Raw genomic sequence first — 18,774 nt, 5'->3', positions numbered from 1 at the left:
TCTGCCCTGAACCGAATATATTAATTTGTGACTCAGTCGCATATAATCCTGGTGCTACACTGCTCCCTAGATGGCAGATGGTAAGGCGGCCGTTTGTGGCCTCAGTAGCGATCATTTTCGGCATTGATTTTACAGGTCCTCATATTCTAGATATAACTTAGGTAACCATCATGGCAATGCCCATGCCCCTTTCTCCACTACATGAGGGTTATTTGCAACCTCCGACCTACTTTCGATCGCCGTGTGTACTTCAATTCCCTGCAGTTCAATCTCTGAGCTCCCACGCCGAGTAGACTGCGTCGCCACTTCCCGACTTTGGCTGGCTGTCGCCCCGTGTGGGTCGCTGATTTTGTGGAATCCGTCGTGATTGTGAGTCCCACTTGTGTGGAAATATAACTTCGTGCCCGAATTAGACTGGCCTTTCGAGATGCTCTTGACGGTGCCAAGAAATCCGGCCAGGAGGGGTTTGAGGAGAGGGAGACAACCACAGATAATGGCGACATCGAGTTCGAGTACCGTCCAGATCGACTCTTTGGCACTGGATGCTGCATTTAGAGTTGATTGATCAGTCTGTGTCTCTCTTTTTTTCTTCATTCTCTGTCTTGAGCGTGGCTGGGAACTTACAAGCTAAATCCGTGACAACAAAGTTGCGGAATTCAATGAGACGCATCAGACTAAAGATACAGACCCTATGATAATCAGTTTCTAGTGTCACGGATGTTGTGCGGGACACAAAGACTCCACAACGTACAATCCTCCCAACGAGAAGACAATAGTTACTGCGATCTTTTGGCGCAGCGTGATCTTCAGTCGCCAGACGATCGGCACCGGCATAAGTAAAATCGTCACATCCTCCACTAAGGCGATGCTTCCCATAGCCTGAAAAAATTTGGTCTGGCCATGCATACAATGGCCTCCTTGCAATGTTTTATCGTAGTAGAATTGGACCGGGTTACATTGGAAGATGTTGACGAGCAGCGCCACGACGGCCCACAGAGCGATGAAGACGATGAGGCAATTCGAGACCATCCGAAAAGCAGGAACTGTGCCGAGGATGCGTTGGAGGAAAACAATAATCGAGATCTTGACGAACGCCATGGATGGCGCCCAGAATTTCTGAATCATCCATGAGCCCTAGTGGTGCATTAGCGGAGTCGGAGGGAGAGAGCAGGGGGGAATTCACAAATTGAATGCGATGCCGCTCATCTGGGGGCAAAAGGCTCGTTCGGACGCCCACACCATTGAATGCCGCTGTTGACGAATTGTGAGCAATATCTTCCGGTATTTCCCTCGAGCTAGGGACCTACTATAGATAACAAAAGCGGTGGCGCAATAGGAGAGGATCAAGCCGATGCCCATCAAGAGATCTTCCAGCCTCAGCCCTACTGTGGAGATGCGACAGGATACCAGCCGGAGAATATAGGTCAGGGTCGCGATGGCCGCACCCACGATAGGGACGACCGTGAGGACGTTTTTCCAATATGTGTTTTCGATGGTCATGCTCGTGCACGGCTGGGGATTGGCCGCGAGGTCAACCTGAGAAGGGCAATCCTGTGGACGATCTTCGGTGTACTACGATGGATCTCCTCAACCAGAGGATCCGCCAGTCAAACGTTTCAACGATCAGATCTCCGGTTCAAAGCGATAACAGGCCGACATCCTCATGGCAAGCGAGCGACTTCAGGAGGGACGGCGATTATGGGTGTGGTGTTGGTTCTATAGTGTTATTCCTTTTCATTACTTCATCCCTCATCGACGGTTCAAGAGGCTTGTCTCAAACTCTACTTATTGGGTGGGTGCCAAGGGCCTCAGGCTCATAACCTAAGACTAATGGCGTAAATTGGCCGCATTTCCATGGTCCGTAGACTGGAATTCCGGCCTTGCCGCAACCGTACTGTCCTCGACGGGCCTCTGGACTCTGGAGATCGACGGGGATTTCAATCGACCAGTGCGGGATTCACCTGCTGTTTTATTTCCGAACTTAGTACGGAGTATCTTTAAAAAATGGACAGCGTTGATCTACACTGAAAATGGCAGGGATCGTTTTCCCATCCACATTCCTCGTGGGATGTCTGGGTAGTCTGGTTACTGCACCACAAGGGAGCCCTAATTCGATTGCAGGTTCGACGAGCATTCTACCAAACTACGCTGCACGGCAGACGGCATAGGTATTTCTGAATTGTTTCAGATATTAACCGATAGAGTTCACTAGTTCATGCAGGTGAGACAGAAAAACCCCTTGCCAGTGGGAAATGCAATATGTTTTATATTGAGCCACGCGGCGAGAGGCCCGAAGGAATTTCTATGTGCAGTGTGGATCCACATTTTTCGAGTTTCCCTCTTTCTTGGGCCTCATTTCCTCTACCATCTTTTGCCGGTTCTTATTCCTATTAAGCTTGACTACCCTTCAGCCTCTGATTCATTACGGAGCCTGGAACAAGGGAAGGATCCACTGGGCGGGTCAGCACTTTTCGCTGTGATTGGATTCTCGTCGCTCATATTCCCGAAGAGACACCGAAGCCCTAAGGAATTTATTGCTCCTTGAGCCTGTGTCTTGGCCTCTGCCACTAAAAGCTTAGTATGTATCCCCTGGCTTATGCGCCATGTTTGGCTGGACGGACGTTCTCCGTGCTCCATACGTTCCCTACCCACCATCGTACGAGAAGAACTGTCGGAGTATACCACCCAAGAAGGAATGAAGAGAGACCTGTGGACGAAGTTGCAAATTTGTGATCGGAAACAATATATGTCCGATCGCTTTTCTGAGACTAGTTTCCCAACAACCCGGGACTTCTGCAAGGGGTCGCCGCAGTACCGGATTTTGGATAAAAAGCTAACACGGTTCCTGCCTCGTTGATTACTTTCCTGAAACGGGTGCGATCTTCACGGCTGTTTTGATTTATCCACCGGTGTTTTCCCACCGTGCATGATCTCATCGTGTGGCAAGATGGCGCCTTCAACTTTGAAAACCTCGCTCGTGTCACTGACTGTCCATCTGCTGGGCGTTTCAGCTGGAACCTGTGATTTCGACAGCTTCAATGCCACCGTCGGCGGCCGTGTTCTGCCCCTGACACCCTTCTCCCTTCCCTGCTTCTCGAACTACAATGGCACCGAGGTGGCGGCTAACGATGAGGCCTGTGCGATTATCCAGAGAAACTACAGCGATCCGTACCTGCGCGCTAACTCTGCCAATGGATACATGAACAACCAAGTGGAGATGTGTGCCTCGAACCCTAGTGACCAGTGCTTGCTCGATAGCTCTGATCCGACTGATCCGTTGGCATTTACCGACATGGTCTGCCAGCAAGGTAACTTACCCTCGTATTACCTCGAGGTGCAGCAGGCTAGCGACGCCGTCGAGGCCTTCAAGTTCGCCCGCTGCTCAGGAACTCGTCTGTCGATTAAGAACAGTGGTCATGATTACCTGGGCCGTAGCAGTGGGAAAGGAACTTTAGCGCTCTGGACACGCAATCTGCAGTCAAAAACATACCATGCCGACTTCAAGCCTGAGGGCTGTGGTGCTTGCTCCGCGCCAGGAACCGGTGTGCAGGCTATCAGTATCGGGGCCGGTGTCAACTTCAACGAGGTGTATGCATTTGCCAACACACATAACGTCACATTCCTGGGTGGCTATGCGCCTACGGTGGGCGCCAGCGGTGGTTTCTTGCAAACCGCTGGTCATAGTATTTTGTCTCCCGTCTACGGTTTGGCCATTGATCGAGTGATCCAATTTAAGGTTGTGACACCAGATGGCCAGTACCGCATCGCCAACGAATGCCAGAACCAGGATCTTTTCTGGGCTCTCCGTGGCGGCGGTGGTGGTACCTTTGGTGTTGTAATCGAGAGCACCCACCGAGTTGAACCTCAGTTGAGCTTCGTTGCTGCCATCATCAAATTTACCTCGAACTCGAGCAATCTGTTGCCTTTTATGGATATCGTTGTCAACAACACCCTGAAGTGGGCTTCGGAAGGCTGGGGAGGTCACATCAGTGGTAGCAGCCTCATCAATGTGACCCCCTTACTCTCTGTCGCTCAAGCGCAGGAGTCCCTTGCTGATGTGATCGCCTATGCGAAAGCACAGGGTGGCTCGGCCACAGTTGAACAGTTCTCGTCCTGGTACGCCTTCTACGAAAAGTATGTCACTTCCAACGCGGTTAGCGTCGGTGTGACCCATTTTGCCGGTAGTCGTCTGGTGCCCAAGGCTGTCTTCGAAACTGCCGAGGGCCGCAAGAACCTTATGGATTTCTTCTCCCTCATCCAGTCTAACGGACAAAGTCCCTACATCCCCATCGTCGGCCCGGTGCTGTACAACTACACGGCGAACTCCACGTCTGCGACTCCCGCCTGGCGCACTGCTGTTTGGGAGCTGGGCTCCGGCACTGCCTGGGCCTGGAACAGCACCCTGGAGACGCGCAAGCAGAAAATTGCCGGTCTGCAGAATATGACCGCCACCCTCGAGGAGATTACCCCGGGCAGCGGTGCCTACAGCTGCGAGGCCAACCCATTCACCGAAGATTGGCAGGAAGCCTGGTGGGGCGAGAACTACGAGCCTTTGTTAAACATCAAGAACAAATACGATCCTAACCAGTTGTTGAACTGCTGGAAGTGTATCGGATGGGAGGAATCCGATGCAAAGAGCTCCTGCTTCTCGGCCTTTAGCTAAGAGGCCTTGGATATGTTCCGTATATAATCGTCTTTTCTCTGTGAGTGGACATATTTTTACATAGTCTAGAACGGGACTAGGCTTGGTGCGCCTTTCACCTTTATACGTGGTTGATCTCAGTGAATTGTGCACCAGCAGTTCAATAGTAATGTTTGCTTCATTATTTATGATGCCAAAAATCGTACCTTCAGTTCTCCGTTTGTTTACCCTGTATACATTGCAACCATTGCCATATGGAACCCTTTTTGCCGGGTGGAGGCCCCTCGGGCCAGTATGAGCTCTTCCATGCCTGGCTTAGTGGAGCATGTTTCATCTAATATCCTTGCCAAGCGTTCGTTGCATTATAGCACCTATGCCGACTTCTCTAGTCCTGGTGTTTCGCCAATTCTAAACACATACTTCACTGCACTCGCTTTTCCATCCCTCAAGTCCCTCATCGCTCCCTCAATCCCCATCAAGCCATCTTTTCTGACTTCAAAAGGATGGCTCTCCAACTCCCCAGACTGCAGTGCCCGGGTGAACCACCGACAGAACACGAAACACAGATCGCGACAATCATCAACACCACCAATCTGGTGCGCCGAACTGACCCAAGTGTTCGATGCAACCGCAGGAGAAACATCGGGGGGACTCATAAGCACATAATTAATGTTCCCTCCGGGGTTCATAACAGATCGCAGTACGGCAGTACTGTCCACGGTGACAATTGTATCCAGGGCGTGGTTTGCTGGGAGATCATTGTCACCAGTCGATGAGCGCAGGGCATTGCGGATGCCAGCGGCGGTTTTCTCGGGGCCCTCCCGGTAATCGACGACTACGTCCCCCTTACTTTCATCTAGGAATTTCCGGATGTAATGGGCGCCCTTTCCGGCGATCGCAATGATCGGGTGGATGTTGCTGAGTCTGGCGAGCTTGATCGCGTAGGACCCGACCGCCGTGCTTGCGCCGTACACGATGAACGGTGTCGTGGCGCTGGGGATCTTGCCTTTGGCAGCTGGGGACCAGGGCAATTGGAATCCGAGGTGATGGTACAGAGATACAACTGCCGTGAGACCGGCTAGAGGGATTGTGGCTGCCTCTACTGGGAGTTAGCCTTGTACAATAACGATGAAAGTGGAAGGAGGATAAACGGCAGTCTGATATACCTTCAAATGAGATCTTCTCTGGCAAATGGAACGTGGTATGACTCCAAGCAACCGCATACTCGGCGTAACTGCCTCCAGGCATAAGCATTTCGTGGAAAGCTCCGACACGATCGCCCGGCTGAGGGAGGCATCAAGATATCCATTAATTTCGAACAATCACCAGTAACAGGATTCAAGCGACTGACTCACCTGAAATTCGACTACGTTTTTCCCCACCTTTTCGACCACCCCAGCGATATCATCGCCCTGATTTACTCCCTGTCGGACTTTCTCGTAGCGCTCAAAGTACGGTTTCTCCTCGCTGTGCGCAAGATCCGGCACCTTCCAATCCTTGGGGTTCGACCCGGAGACAACGACACGGATCAAGACCTGGTCATCATTGATTTCCGGGATAGCAGACTCAACCAGCTTGGTCTGGCAGTCGTGAAGGTTGATGATTTCTTTCATCTTGATGATTGCGAAAAGCAGAAGGGTTTAATTACGCAAGTTCACTCCGTTACCTTCTCCGGACGAGTCTGATTTCTACCGGGTCACTAGAAGTATTTATTTTAACGGATCTAAGGCTTGCATGACTACCGAACTTGACCTGAGATCTTCGCTAATGACTCGCGACTTGAAGTACATTATTAATCAGGGTGGACCCTCGGCGGTTGATTTGACGTCACAAGCTGTGGAGGTCAATCATATTTACAGTACGGAGAGTAATGACCTGCCAGTATGTTCCAAGCAGAATGGGATCGTTAGATACTTGCGACGAGCAATAGAACTGTCTTCAAATGGCGGTTGTCTTCTAAACATAGTCTGAAAGAGTGGCAGGCTCTGTTGTGGGAATAACGAAGCTATACAGATCAGTAAATGAAATGCCGTCGGCCCGATTTGAGTGGATCTCGGCAGTTGCTCGGGTCCCGGAAACTCCAGGATCCGTAAAGAACATTTTATCTTATCTTCTTTGGGTACAGTAAGGGATAATCATGAAGATCATGATACATCTTAGGGCCCATGGAGTTACTGGCTGGGACCTGAGGCCGATCTCTCGCACGGAGACTGGGAACAATGATAGATAACGACAGGCAACGTCAATTCTTGACGTAGTAGCAACCTCCAAAAGACGCGGTCGTAGCAGCTCTAGGCTAGTTTCTATGACACGTTTCTTTTTCCCATTGTGGTCTAGATTTTATATGACGGTCCGGCGTTCTGGGGGACAGTGGTTGAGGAATAGCTCACAGGGCGCACTACTGGCGGTAACCTTTTTCCGCCACATTCCAGATGTCCATAGTCTGGAAATTCGGATGAACCTATATTGGCCATTGATCTTAACAGAAGGGGCAGTCGTCTGACAGAAGGGACAGTCGCCTGACTCTTTTTCTACTTTCAGACGCCAGTCCCAAGGTTCGCGTGCTGTTTAGATACGGCAAACCAGCAAACCTTCTTTTTTTCTTGGTCCGGAGACACCCAGATCGCTCTATAACGCTGGAGCATACGCTGAAGTTAAGATTCTGGCTTGTCTGTCGGTCTATAAATATTACGTGGATTCCAACCCTACACTCTCTGTTTTACATGATAATCTATTCAATTACACGTACATTAACGAGTATTCGCAACAAGGAAAATCAGCCATGAACATCAAGACCATCCTAGCCCTGTGCGCCATGGCCAGCTTGGCCACAGCAGCCCCAGCAGAAGACTTGGAAAAGAAGGATGATTGCACGGGCAAGAACCAATTCTGCTGCGAGATCTTTTTCCCTATCAACCTCCTCTTCGTTCGTGCGGTCGGGAAAAACTGTATAGGTATGTCCCTATCACGTGCATATCCAACGCGTATATCTGACCTCTGTAGCCAAGGGCAGTGTGTCCTGCCCCTCGGGAACAACCCTGCATTGTTGCACCAGCAATTTTCCTCTTGTAAGTTTATTCTTTTACGGATGACTGAAGTGTATGCTACTGACAGGGAACAGAGTAATGGAAATCTTGCTTGTACCCAGCTGTAATCGATGGCATTTCTACTATCATTGCAGTATGTTTGCATTTGTGCTCAACTTCTTTTTTTTTTTCTTTTTTTTCCCTTTTTTCGTTTTTTTTTAGGGTTCGAAGTCTTGTTACTATTGTTCCGACAAGTATAGCTTATACTGTCCGTTATGGGCAAAACTAAAAGTCCTGACACTTGGTTATTCAACGTTCTTTCTGCAATGATCTTCAATGTATCACGCTTACCGAGCTCATTCGTGAAAACGATAAATGTCCTATATCTCAAATGCTCACGTAACTATATAAGTAACCACGAGTAGAAAAGCTCGCTGAATAGTGTTGGCAAATTAGCACTCTAGTGCAATCAACCTAATGAATGAGCCAGAGAGACCCTGATTTTGCAACAGAGTATAGAAGGCGCGAATGGCAAAGCAATATCCGCATCATGTTCCTCCGTCAACGTCTTAAAACATCCACAGTGCTACATATCTCGGACCACCATTAGATCTCAGCGTCGCCCCTCCAACCCAGATTTGTTGAAGCAATAACCATGAACCATTTAAATCACATACAAACATTCAAGCAGATGATGTAATGTGAAGAATCGCGGGATTTCCCGAATCTTTCGACCAAATCTCGATTCTGCCAAACCTCGTACCTAGGAATATAGAAAAATTCCCATCTTCATCCGCTCCCTGACACGCAGGCGTAACATCGATGGCCCCTATGTTCGCATAGGCAGGTACCTCAATTTCTGTAAAAATGTCACCGGAATCCGGTGCATTCTCTCCGGTAACGGTATTCTCGTCCCAGTCGGAAGAGAGCGCCTGGGCGGCCGTCACATTAACAGGTGCTTGGATCTGCTTTGTGAAGGCAGGAAATTGCACTATACATGCTGTGACAGAGGCAGCCTGGACTGGAAGTTGAAATGCGATTAGAGAGCGGATGTAGGCCAGTCCCCCGGTGTTGGCCTCGAGAGTGGCATCGTGACCAAGCGTGCATTTGTAGCAGTTGCGATCGGGACAACTAGGGCAGCTCACGGTGGACCGAAAAATGGTGGAATCTTTCGTCGCAGGGGTATCGATGGCAAAGGAGGAAATTATCACACTCGTGAACACAGTGAGAGCTGTGCAGAGTTGGAGGGGAGTTATGATATGCATTTCTTTTTCAGGATATCCTTGTCGAGGTAATGATTTAGAAAGGAAGAAGCAAGGAAACACGAGAAGGTAGCAATTCTTATACGATTTCAGTGTATATATCTAGCCATATATGGAGCAGCAAACGTTGCGTGGTTTCTAGAAGCAGTGTAACTTCTCGGATGCGGTGCGAGGACTTAATGTACCAGCGGTTGCGAACCACGAGGTGCTTTAGAAAGGCATGCCATGCAGTCCCGGATTCCCTGGTGGCATCTACCTTTCGTATTTCTCCCACGAATCTCCAGGCATCTGATCCTATTTTAAGACAAATACGAAGGCAAATGTGGTCTCATCTGCATGGTGGCGAATGGATGGATTGTGGCTATTTCGATACACGAGCCTTGAGCCAATCATGCACGACAGTCACAACGTGATAGAAGACAACCCCATCGCCAGGACACAAGACATGCAGCTCACTAGCTGACGGTACAGTGCCGTAATGAGACCGTTCGGGCATCTTAAACTCATGTGCTCTACCGGTACTCACTACTCGTTTGCGCTGGGATTGATAAGGTGTAGTACTTCCAAGGAGCAGATCGATGATCAACCGCGAATTGACCGGTATACCCGGACTGGGAATGCAGCCAGGGTTTGGCTAGCTGAGACAAATATTCTCCAGTTAAGCCGAGTATTAATAATAATAATAGTTCTTGATTTTTCCTGAAACTTTAAAATCAATTTGACCAATATCTAGTGGAGCTAGTCTAGATAAACCGATCTAAATCCAGTCAAATGTCTCTTGCCGAGTCAACTACTTCCTATATAGCTTCAATGAATATGGCTTTAAATATACCTCTAGCTAGAGTGTGTCCTGGGACTGTAAACTAGGAAATTACGAAAGTCGGTCGCTGTAGCCATACCAGATCTTCCCATCATAGTTGCAAACACTCGGATCACCCACCGATTTCGGATGCGGTGGAGTGCCCAAGTCTTCAATGCGACTTTTCGGATCGTAATTCATACAGACACCAGTGCTTTCATAACGATAAAATCCCCACATCACATCGCCATAGGAAGTTTTGGGATAGACCATGACTGTAGGAGCAGATTTGGTGTTATGGGCTGCCGTGTCTCTGAGTCTTTCATCAACCAGTGTCCAAGGATTGGTATTCATGTCTACCCAGTAGCAGTGTAGCTGGTAGTTCCTATTGATACAGGCCCAAACATATAAGGTGCCTTCGTAGGCGCATAAAGCGGGGGCCAACTTGAAGTCTACCCCAGCAGGTGACTTCATCTTACTCCAGTCTTGCCAGCTCTGTCCCGGCCATTTGACAGTGCAGTACAGGCGCTGGTCGCCGCCTTGATGGACACCAACTAGCATATCGTGAAAACCGGCGAGGGCACCGCTGTAGTAGGTTAAAGTTTCAGAGCCAACCGGTACTGCACGAGTCCATGTTCTACTCTTTGGCAGGTACTCAACGTGCAAAAGTCGTCCATCGCCTCCTTTGTATAATACATGAACAGTATCGCCAAATGTTGCTACTGCTGGCTTTGCGTTGGTGTAGTTACCAGGAATTTCGATCATGGCACCCCATCCAGTTTGATTGTTCCAGATGCTATAACAAAGTAGGCTGTTGTGTGAACGACTGAAGAAGCTCCAGAGCTCACCCTTATAGTCAACCATACTCATGCCCCAGAAACTCCGTCCAGGACCCGGCACGGAGGGCTGGATACTGTAATTACCCGGTGACCCCGTCATTGTCTTCAAGGATCCGATGGTTGTGTCATTCGGATCAAACCCGTATTCCCGCCGGATCCAGAGTTCGTGTTTTCCGCCTTTCCCGCCATCAAACATGAATGATGCCTCGCAGTTGGGGAACTCCAGAAACCAGGTTAAAGCTTGCTAAGAGAAGGCAATCGTGCGCTCCGCCACAAGGTCGTCGTGGTTGCGGAACTTATCCAATAGCCATGCGAAGATCTTTGTCGCCGTCGAGATGTAACCGAGGATCTTGTAGGCATTACCTACAATCGGAAGTTGCTTGTTGAACTCGGCTATAACCTCCCCATATTGCTCTAGCCACGCCTTGAATCCTTGGGAAATTGCATCCATCGCTTTGCGTAAATCCTCATACCACTTGGTCTGGCTGTGATCTGCTTCCCAGCATTGAATGAAGATGGCAAGGGCATCTTTGACCTGTCCATCAAACAACACCGTCCCTGCATCCATTTGCCTCAGGTCTCCGCTTCGGATTGATCCATACTCGCGGGTAATGGGGTCTCCCGAGAATTTGTCTCCTGTATCAGACACGGCCGAACGCGTCCAATATATCTCGTCCTTGCCCCATTCAGAGGACTTCTTGTGGCACTTGAATCTGGTCATGACAAGCCGGATGCGCTTCGTGGGGTTTGCCACAGGCTCGGCTTTCTGCTCACTCGGCGCGAGAGCCTCAGTTGGTGCTCCCAGGGTATTATCATTTGCAAAAGCAGCGCGAGGAGCCGTCATGTTATTGGGGTTGGTGGTATCAAAATGAACAGCAGTTCCTCCAGCAGCCATACCAAGAGCAGCAGTGTAGTCCTCACTATCTACACGGCCCCCTAAGAAGTTATTAAACCCCTGGACCTTGTTGTTGGGCTGGTTTTGTATCTCCGGCAGCAGAGTAACGATATCAGAGACCATTGCCTCCATTGTGTATGCCTTGTCTTCCGAGGCGTCGACTATTTGCTTAGGGAAGAAAGCCACACTACCGGTTCGGTGATTCTCCTTGGCCTCTTTGAAGACGTTGCCGTACTCGTTGATTTCAGATGTTCCAGAACCCATAGTTATGGCGTCGTAGAGGGTCCTTTCGATGCTGGTGAGCGACTGGCCCTTGTTTTTGCGGACTATAGCATGAAGCCCCACGCCCAAGAGGTAACTTTCGTTGCGATAGTTACTTCCAACAGCAGGCTGTCGCTTGCCATTGACTAAGGAGCGCAACGCTGTGATGCGCTCCTCTGAGTTTGATGGGGGAGCCATCGATGGGGGATCCCTGAGAGCCTAGACGGCAAAATAGTTCAAATTAGAGAAATAAGGTGGCAATGTAAATACGTGTAGGAAGTATAGAGAAAGAAGATGTGTTGGTTTCCTAGACCTTTTTGCACAGAGGTCAGGGCAATTGGTGCCCTTTTAACTCTGGGCCCAAGTTGACATGCAGCTCCTTCCAGTCTCACAGTCAATCTATCACAAGCACGAAAGCGCAGCCGTGCCTATCCCACCAAAGCCAAATGCATCTAGAGAGCTATGCCTTCAGCAGTGCTACCTAACATACTATGGCGGATTGGGAGCAATCAGAAAGTGACACAAAAGTGCTACAACTCCACATTTATTCAGCTCTTACGCATGTCTGGAAAGCTACTTGAATATGGGTTGAATTGTGGGGTATTCTTTCTGCTACATGATAGGAGCTACCGCATGTATTGAGGGGCAGAATCATTGGCATTTCGGGATGCAGCTCAGCTCAACCTTCAGGGCTGAGAATGTATGGACACGTCATTGCTTTGTACCCATGCATGTGTCGCTATTGCCATACCTTGATACCTTTATCCTAGGCTGGTGGAACAAAGGCTGCATCATAGCGAGCAGCCAAAATTAATACTTAGTTACTTCTGGTAAAGGCAGCAGGTAATGATTTAATATTAAGTAGACTTTCGATGGCTGTCCTTAGGTATGATGCTTTAATATAACCCAGTCTGGCATCCAACTTTATCTTACAATTGCCACGATTGCGCGTGGACTTAATTTCCCACTAGCTCAAACCACCGTAGAAAGCGTTCAGGCCCGTGCACTAAAGAACCCAATAGTGGAGAAAGATGATATTCGGAGCCAATTACAATGGGTGTTGGCCCACAGGGTAGTTTCGTTGATGGGATGCTACAGCTAGACGTGGTGCATCATGATAGGTAGGTAACATGCACGATAAGCCATAGTGAATCGGTAGTGATCTCTGCCATATCTCATAACTTTGTGGTAGATCATGCCCGCATGTAGATATCTCAGCTTGCAAAAGAAAATCGTGGGTTTTTCTGATACGTCACTTCATTACGCAGCGCATTTTACCGGCTACCCATGAGTTGCGTCGCATTGAAGCAGGATACATCTTTATCCACAGACCCAACCGATGGTTCCTTCAAAGTTACCAATGTCAAGCATTGTCTCGCAAAGCTCAGGAATGGTGACACCATTGACACTAAGATATACATCCCAAACATCGCGAACGAACAAGTTAGAAATTTGTGCCTAGTGTTTCGGTCATGTTGACACAGCCACTCTTACCAAAGGCCCAAGGAACTTTGAACGAGAGCAACAAATCATTCGGTCACTGTCAAATTAATATGTAATGGATGTGCTTTTGCGCGGCTTATAGGTTCCATGTTGAGGGTTATAGATTAGCTGCCCTCTTTGCCTGATTTAAACTCTACTCGGAACTTCTGGTATCTGCTTGAAAAGTGGCTAAAGGAGCTCTACCATAAGGTCTTTTTAGACGGGGTGTCAAAAATAGATATTGAGCGTTTTAAGCAGGCTATTGGGCTGCGTGGAATACCCTTGATTAAGAGGTTATGTATGGCCAGGTTTTGTTCTAGCCGCACAGAACTCGAGTTCTATGGTAGGCATATGAATTACATACTAAATTCTGAGCTATGGAATCTATAGACTCTAATTTGAGAAAAAAAAAAAAAAATAAAGCTTTCAATTTCATTGATATATTGAGCTTTAAGAACGGTGCCTCAGATGCGGGAATCCGGGTGTTGCAATACTTTTGACATCGTAGTTCACTTTCTCGGTGTGCTCCAGAAGGACGTACCAATCTCGTCCTTCAGTGTTGGTAGAGCACCCCCTGTGTAATGTCCCAAGGCCTGCAGCAACATTTGGCTGCAATAGTGAAAATATAGATACCGCGCTGCTTGCCGGAAGCTTGTGCGGAAATAAAGCCGTTGTCCATCCAGATCCCTCCATCTATTGATGAATAGCCGTATATTGGATGATTAAGCCTGTCCCATGACAAATCAATGACTTTGATTTCGTGTCCTCTAGTTTCTCTTTGCATCCAGGTGAGAAGCTCTGCTACGGCTTGTCTATCAGCAAAGTCTGGGAGAATGACCAGCTTTCCCGAGTCGAAAACATCTTGAATATCGCGAGATAGTAGAAGGCTATTCATGGCTGAGAATAGCTGTTAGGGTTGCCTGTTCCCAAATATGGCATCCATAGCATCTTATCCATGCATATATGAAAAGAGGTGAGCGTCTTCAACTTCGGTGTTGTGTCGTTACACCAATCCCCAAGCACAAACACCATAACCAATTCTGCTTCTCGTACTTTGCATTTCCAACCGTTATCAACTCATTGCAAATTTTTGCTCGTGTCTCAAAGCCTTTCCGGCTCCAGTGTTTATAATTCGGAGTCCATCTTACTTGTCGTGAATAGTTTCATAAACAGAGCAATTAAGGACTGCTCTGTACTATACACTCTCGAACATATTCGGATTGGCCCCGAACACTGGCGTTTAATGACCACTGCACCTTTAGCCTTTTTTGGTTCACCCTGCTCCCCTAGACTGGTCTGATTCTCTTCAAGCTCTGGGTTTTCGGCTTGTCATTTGCCGCATTATATAGGGACTTCAGGTTTAGGAAAGGTAAGGTTGACTTCGCGGTGACAAATGAAACTTATTTCTTAGTTCTGTAGTATGATTTCAAATTTGTGCAGATTTTTGCAAGATATATTGTATGTAACTGGACAGTAATTGGCAACAAAGAAGATTTCTGAGAATGACCTTATTATCGATAATCGATACGATGATCAAAGAAGCGGAAATAGATCGAGTCGATTCCATTGACTTACATTGGTTTGGCTAAGTTCAATATAAAGCTACATTGTGTACCATGAGCTAAGAGTCGGTATTTATATTGTACCATTCTGACAGAAAGCATCATTCATATTAACTAGTTTATTATTGGAAGGGAAGTAGCGACATCCTAGGCCAATATTCCCTCATCATTATCGTGAATGACTAAAAGTTGAGGGAAACGCAGATTTTTATACAAAAATCAGAGATTATATTAGCATCATAGCATACACTCTTATGTTTCCTGAAAACCTTAGTCTTCCTCGTCGTATCCCTTTTTTCATGTATTGAATGGATAGTAGTGAAAGCCAGAACAGTGAACAATATTGTATGTGAAGTTTATTCGGTATAGCGAATTGGATCTTCGGATATGCAAATCCGCGCCCCCAAACACACATGAAGAATGCCGATCATTATTCCATATGCAGTTAAGCCACTATGCAAGCTTGGGGCCCAGTGCTTAGTTAGATGTAAGTCACTTCAAGTAACAAATACAACTTAAGGGATCTCGCCCAGAGGGAACCTAACCCACGTCGTCTCTGGCACCATCAGGCCAGATGCACCAGCATAAAAGGCAACAAACGCGCAAATCACTGTAAAGGCACCACCGGCTTTATTTACTTTCACACTTTGGGCAGGATGCTCCGTTGCGATGAAGTTGGCAATGCTCAACAGCAGATATGCAATGATCAGGAAGAAGAAAACAAGAATGATGGACAGGTTGGTTCTCAGAGCCGCAAGGAGGAACAGTACGGTCAAGAAACACCACACTATCAGGTAGATGCCGATCGCAAAGGTGTATGCCCGTTCGTCTCCGTTATACTGCCCCTTTATATCCAGAGATGGGATGAGAAACATTGCGTAGCTGAGCCAGAAGGCGGAATAGGAACAATGAACGGTGCAACCAAAGGTGTTGCCCACGCGGAACTCAAATATGCCGGCGACAAACTGGGCACCACCACCAAAGAAAATGGCTAGTCCGAAGGCAGCTTGGTTAGGCCCAACCCCGCCTTGAGGGTTGGAATGAGGTAGCCTAAATGCAAGTGTCACTATCAGGTCTTGCATGCATGGTATAGATATATCCACTTACCCTGCACCGCATTCATAGAGACCAAGGACGAACGTAGTCAATGCGAAAGCTAGAAGTCCCAAGGGGCCAGGATTTGCGAGTTTTTGGTATGGAGGCAGAGGCACTTGTGAAACAGTATGTATGTGGGCTTCCCGCTGAGGGAGAGACGCCACAGCACCATGTTCATCATGAAAAGCGGACTGTCTCTCCTTTTGGATGTGAAATTGTGACGACCCAGATTCAGCGGTATCCATCGCGGTTGGATTTGCCTCTCGAGTGTCAGACATATTGATGAAGGTGTGAGCAGCGACTGAATGTGAAGAGGTAGATAAATGTTAGAATGAGAAACTCAGACCAAATCATGAATTTGTAAAACTGGAGCTTCTTGTTTCTGGGGAAGGCATTTTATACCCCAAACTCCAGGGCTTGAACCCCATACTGATCAGCAATATTCCTTACAACCGAAAGACCCTCCTCGTCACCGAGTTAAACTCAATATTGAAACTCTACCAAGAAGAGTAAAGCTTGGGACACAGCTATTGCCATCATTTAGAGATCACCAACTACAAATTTGGCCACCAGGACCTTCTCCACTTCGCTATTGGCTCAATATTGTTTTAAGAGGGATGGTGTTAACTCCAGTCCACCTAGACAATCGCCACGCTAGACAAGTTTAGGTTTATTAGGATGGTCACTGCAAGATTAGATGGCAGCTTCAAGGAAATGGTACTCTGTTAAAGTTTCTATAGTTCGTCCTGCTATACTAACCCCCTCCACCATATGCTATATCCGGAGATATGTGGGGTATAGTACAAGATGTTGGGGTATGATACTCCGGTATGCAACCCACATTACACATCTTGAGGAGTCTACCAGAGAATGGCTCGATGGCAAGGTTCTGGGAAAACTTTCCGTGTGTAAGGAGAGGCTTCTCTGTTTGTAGACTGCGACGAACTTTGTCCACAAGTGGCAGGGTTTGCTTTCTCAGTCTTGTGGTGAAGTGTGGTTTGGATCAGTAGGCTATCTACGCTAACGATTGCCAACAAGGTTCAGTGAGGGCAAACGGCTACAATGTCATATTACCTCTTGCCCAAGGGATATTCATTCCGTTGAGGGGGGATGCCAGCACTCTGTATCAGCCTACCAGTGTCGAAGTCTCAACGAGTACCGATGAATCATCCACAAAGTAAACTATCCTTGCGGCCCATGGATGCATCGACAGGGGCAGACACGGCTGAGGTGGATTATATAGCAACAATAGCACTACAGAAATTGAAATGAAGTAGTAATAAAGTAGTAATACTACCGCACAGTAGGGCTTCTCGAATCGCCGAGTTTCAACCTTTTCGTTTGTTTTGCGGCCGTTGATTGGCTACATGGTCCTACCCAGAAAGGAATGGCGTTAATACCTCAGGCAATTAACAGGATTCCCGAAAAAAGACCGAAACATGTTGAGCAATTTTCACAGCTCTAGAACCTCTAGATTAATAAAACCCTGCAATGATGTGCTGATGGACAACTATTTGTACCGTATGATATAATGCGGCTTGTCTACATGACAGACCATCGTGCCATTTGTGTTGAGATATATACTAGGGACAGACCCATGAGGCACCCGAATTTCCTCGCCAAGAAAGCCCTCGGAGTCTTGATGATACTTTCCTTACCTATTAGGTTACGAAGATCTTAGATAATAAGATGCCAGAGTATTACCTCTGTGTCCCGTCGAAAACAGATCGCGGACCCCTGCGTTGTGCAGATCTTTGGTTAGCCGGATTGCCTCGCACTACCGTTCCGCAACACGGATTCAACCCTGGTAGGCTTCCCTAATCGCCTATTCCGTATTATAACCTATGGGCTAATTGTATTCGTTCACAGAGTCAGAGGAATCAACATGTAGTCTTTGCTTTGCTACCCTTGAACCTGGCTCTATGTTGCGTCATTTACCTTGTCAGCATAGCTTTCATCAGCCATGTATAGACGAATGGCTTTGCGAGCATGATGCGAGTTGTCCTCTCTGTCGCCGGACTTTCTATCATTTGAGAAGGCCCTATATCATAGAACGCCAGCTCCCGTCTAGACCACAAACTCAACCTGATATGGACGCCGATGTTCGTGAAGCACGACAGACATTTATGAAATGGTGGAAAGAATTCTTCACATTAAGCTGGGTCCACCATGAAAGAACATTTCCCGAGCGAAAGCATCACCTTCGTCACCAGGCACAGCATCCGGATTGAGAGGACGCCTGGCGATTTGAACTAGGAGTCCAGTAACTCCACGTTATAATGGCATCCCATTATCAAAGCTGGAAGGGGAGGTACGAATATGTGATTCGATACATGCACAACCTGCCTTGTCAGGATCGCATATTTGCCTTGGCAGGGGCTTATAAAGCTCCAACTTCCAGCCACAATGGGGAGCATGTTGTGGATCGATGCGCTGGAAGGCATTCGATATGTCTTCGGATAACACAACGATTGACACTGATAGGCACCATTTCTTGCTTGTCAGTGTACTAAGCTTCACAGCCTCACAAGTCTCCGCAGGAAATGCTGGACAACGGGGTGCCATCGCTCAATCGACATTCCACATCGAACAGATCATTTTATTGGGTCATCAATATTCGATGCTAGTGACCAACTAGCCCCAATCAGCCTTTGCTCGAGCTATTTCGGTTGGTTCGGCATTACCATCGGCTAGCCTTTAGGTCAATTCCGGCTGTCTTCTGCTTTGCCCCACTGCCTGCGTTGTGTATGTACATGGTATAGCATCCGGCAACAGCATCGAGTCAATGCCGGTATCCCAAATGCCGGGAGACAGGAGTATGCGTTTCCTTGGATTCACCGCTACTGTGGACTGTTCCTAGGGTGATTCCCCTCCTCGACTCGAGGTGCAGGCATGAATGCCGATCTCGGGA

General features: G+C 47.9%; 9 protein-coding genes across 9 annotated transcripts; 4 read left to right on the top strand and 5 right to left on the bottom strand.

The window, feature by feature from the left end:
* Positions 1–168: 168 nt before the first annotated feature.
* Positions 169–1,500, bottom strand: BDV27DRAFT_140295 (uncharacterized protein; the record flags this gene model as incomplete). The annotated part of the gene is made up of 5 exons (XM_032069627.1): positions 169–545; positions 625–689; positions 752–917; positions 1,045–1,134; positions 1,308–1,500. The coding sequence occupies 5 exons, from the start codon at positions 1,498–1,500 to the stop codon at positions 169–171; spliced, it is 891 nt and encodes a 296-aa protein (XP_031933784.1).
* A 74-nt stretch (positions 1,501–1,574) lies between these two features.
* BDV27DRAFT_119351 (uncharacterized protein) lies at positions 1,575–1,896 on the top strand (the record flags this gene model as incomplete). Its single annotated transcript, XM_032064844.1, has 1 exon — positions 1,575–1,896. A coding segment is annotated over exon 1 (157 nt), but the record flags the coding sequence as incomplete, so codon positions are not given.
* Positions 1,897–2,215: 319 nt separating this feature from the next.
* On the top strand, positions 2,216–3,017 carry BDV27DRAFT_119350 (uncharacterized protein; the record flags this gene model as incomplete). Its single annotated transcript, XM_032064843.1, has 1 exon — positions 2,216–3,017. One exon carries the CDS (start codon positions 2,216–2,218, stop codon positions 2,543–2,545), a length of 330 nt encoding a protein of 109 aa, XP_031933782.1. The 3' UTR covers positions 2,546–3,017.
* BDV27DRAFT_151960 (uncharacterized protein) lies at positions 2,948–4,663 on the top strand (the record flags this gene model as incomplete). Its single annotated transcript, XM_032071458.1, has 1 exon — positions 2,948–4,663. One exon carries the CDS (start codon positions 2,948–2,950, stop codon positions 4,661–4,663), a length of 1,716 nt encoding a protein of 571 aa, XP_031933781.1.
* A 320-nt stretch (positions 4,664–4,983) lies between these two features.
* Positions 4,984–6,255, bottom strand: BDV27DRAFT_167560 (zinc-binding alcohol dehydrogenase family protein; the record flags this gene model as incomplete). Its single annotated transcript, XM_032074526.1, has 3 exons — positions 4,984–5,741; positions 5,809–5,926; positions 5,998–6,255. The coding sequence occupies 3 exons, from the start codon at positions 6,253–6,255 to the stop codon at positions 5,014–5,016; spliced, it is 1,104 nt and encodes a 367-aa protein (XP_031933780.1). The 3' UTR covers positions 4,984–5,013.
* Positions 6,256–7,424: 1,169 nt separating this feature from the next.
* Positions 7,425–7,796, top strand: BDV27DRAFT_151958 (uncharacterized protein; the record flags this gene model as incomplete). The annotated part of the gene is made up of 3 exons (XM_032071457.1): positions 7,425–7,596; positions 7,646–7,710; positions 7,764–7,796. 3 exons carry the CDS (start codon positions 7,425–7,427, stop codon positions 7,794–7,796), a joined length of 270 nt encoding a protein of 89 aa, XP_031933779.1.
* Positions 7,797–7,947: 151 nt separating this feature from the next.
* Positions 7,948–9,167, bottom strand: BDV27DRAFT_119349 (uncharacterized protein). Its single transcript, XM_032064842.1, has one exon. It carries the CDS (start codon positions 8,931–8,933, stop codon positions 8,352–8,354), a length of 582 nt encoding a protein of 193 aa, XP_031933778.1. The 5' UTR covers positions 8,934–9,167; the 3' UTR covers positions 7,948–8,351.
* Positions 9,168–9,727: 560 nt separating this feature from the next.
* Positions 9,728–11,949, bottom strand: BDV27DRAFT_167557 (uncharacterized protein). The gene is made up of 2 exons (XM_032074525.1): positions 10,843–11,949; positions 9,728–10,812 (listed from the first exon to the last, which is right to left on the bottom strand). The coding sequence occupies exons 1-2, from the start codon at positions 11,920–11,922 to the stop codon at positions 9,802–9,804; spliced, it is 2,091 nt and encodes a 696-aa protein (XP_031933777.1). The 5' UTR covers positions 11,923–11,949; the 3' UTR covers positions 9,728–9,801.
* A 3,334-nt stretch (positions 11,950–15,283) lies between these two features.
* BDV27DRAFT_140290 (acetate uptake transporter family protein) lies at positions 15,284–16,141 on the bottom strand (the record flags this gene model as incomplete). The annotated part of the gene is made up of 2 exons (XM_032069626.1): positions 15,284–15,818; positions 15,876–16,141. 2 exons carry the CDS (start codon positions 16,139–16,141, stop codon positions 15,284–15,286), a joined length of 801 nt encoding a protein of 266 aa, XP_031933776.1.
* Between the last annotated feature and the right edge of the window lie 2,633 nt (positions 16,142–18,774).

The sequence above is a fragment of the Aspergillus caelatus genome, assembly GCF_009193585.1.
Source record: "Aspergillus caelatus strain CBS 763.97 unplaced genomic scaffold BDV27scaffold_2, whole genome shotgun sequence".
NCBI lineage: Eukaryota > Fungi > Ascomycota > Eurotiomycetes > Eurotiales > Aspergillaceae > Aspergillus > Aspergillus caelatus.
This window is presented reverse-complemented; position numbering and strand designations above follow the sequence as displayed.

Bases quoted from the DNA above. Each gene is read 5' to 3' on its own strand.
- BDV27DRAFT_119349 (XM_032064842.1), bottom strand. From the start codon at position 8,933: ATGCATATCATAACTCCCCTCCAACTCTGCACAGCTCTCACTGTGTTC.
- BDV27DRAFT_167557 (XM_032074525.1), bottom strand. From the start codon at position 11,922: ATGGCTCCCCCATCAAACTCAGAGGAGCGCATCACAGCGTTGCGCTCC. The intron at 10,813-10,842 runs GTGGCGGAGCGC...GCCTTCTCTTAG, and splicing joins TCCGCAACCACGACGACCTT to CAAGCTTTAACCTGGTTTCT.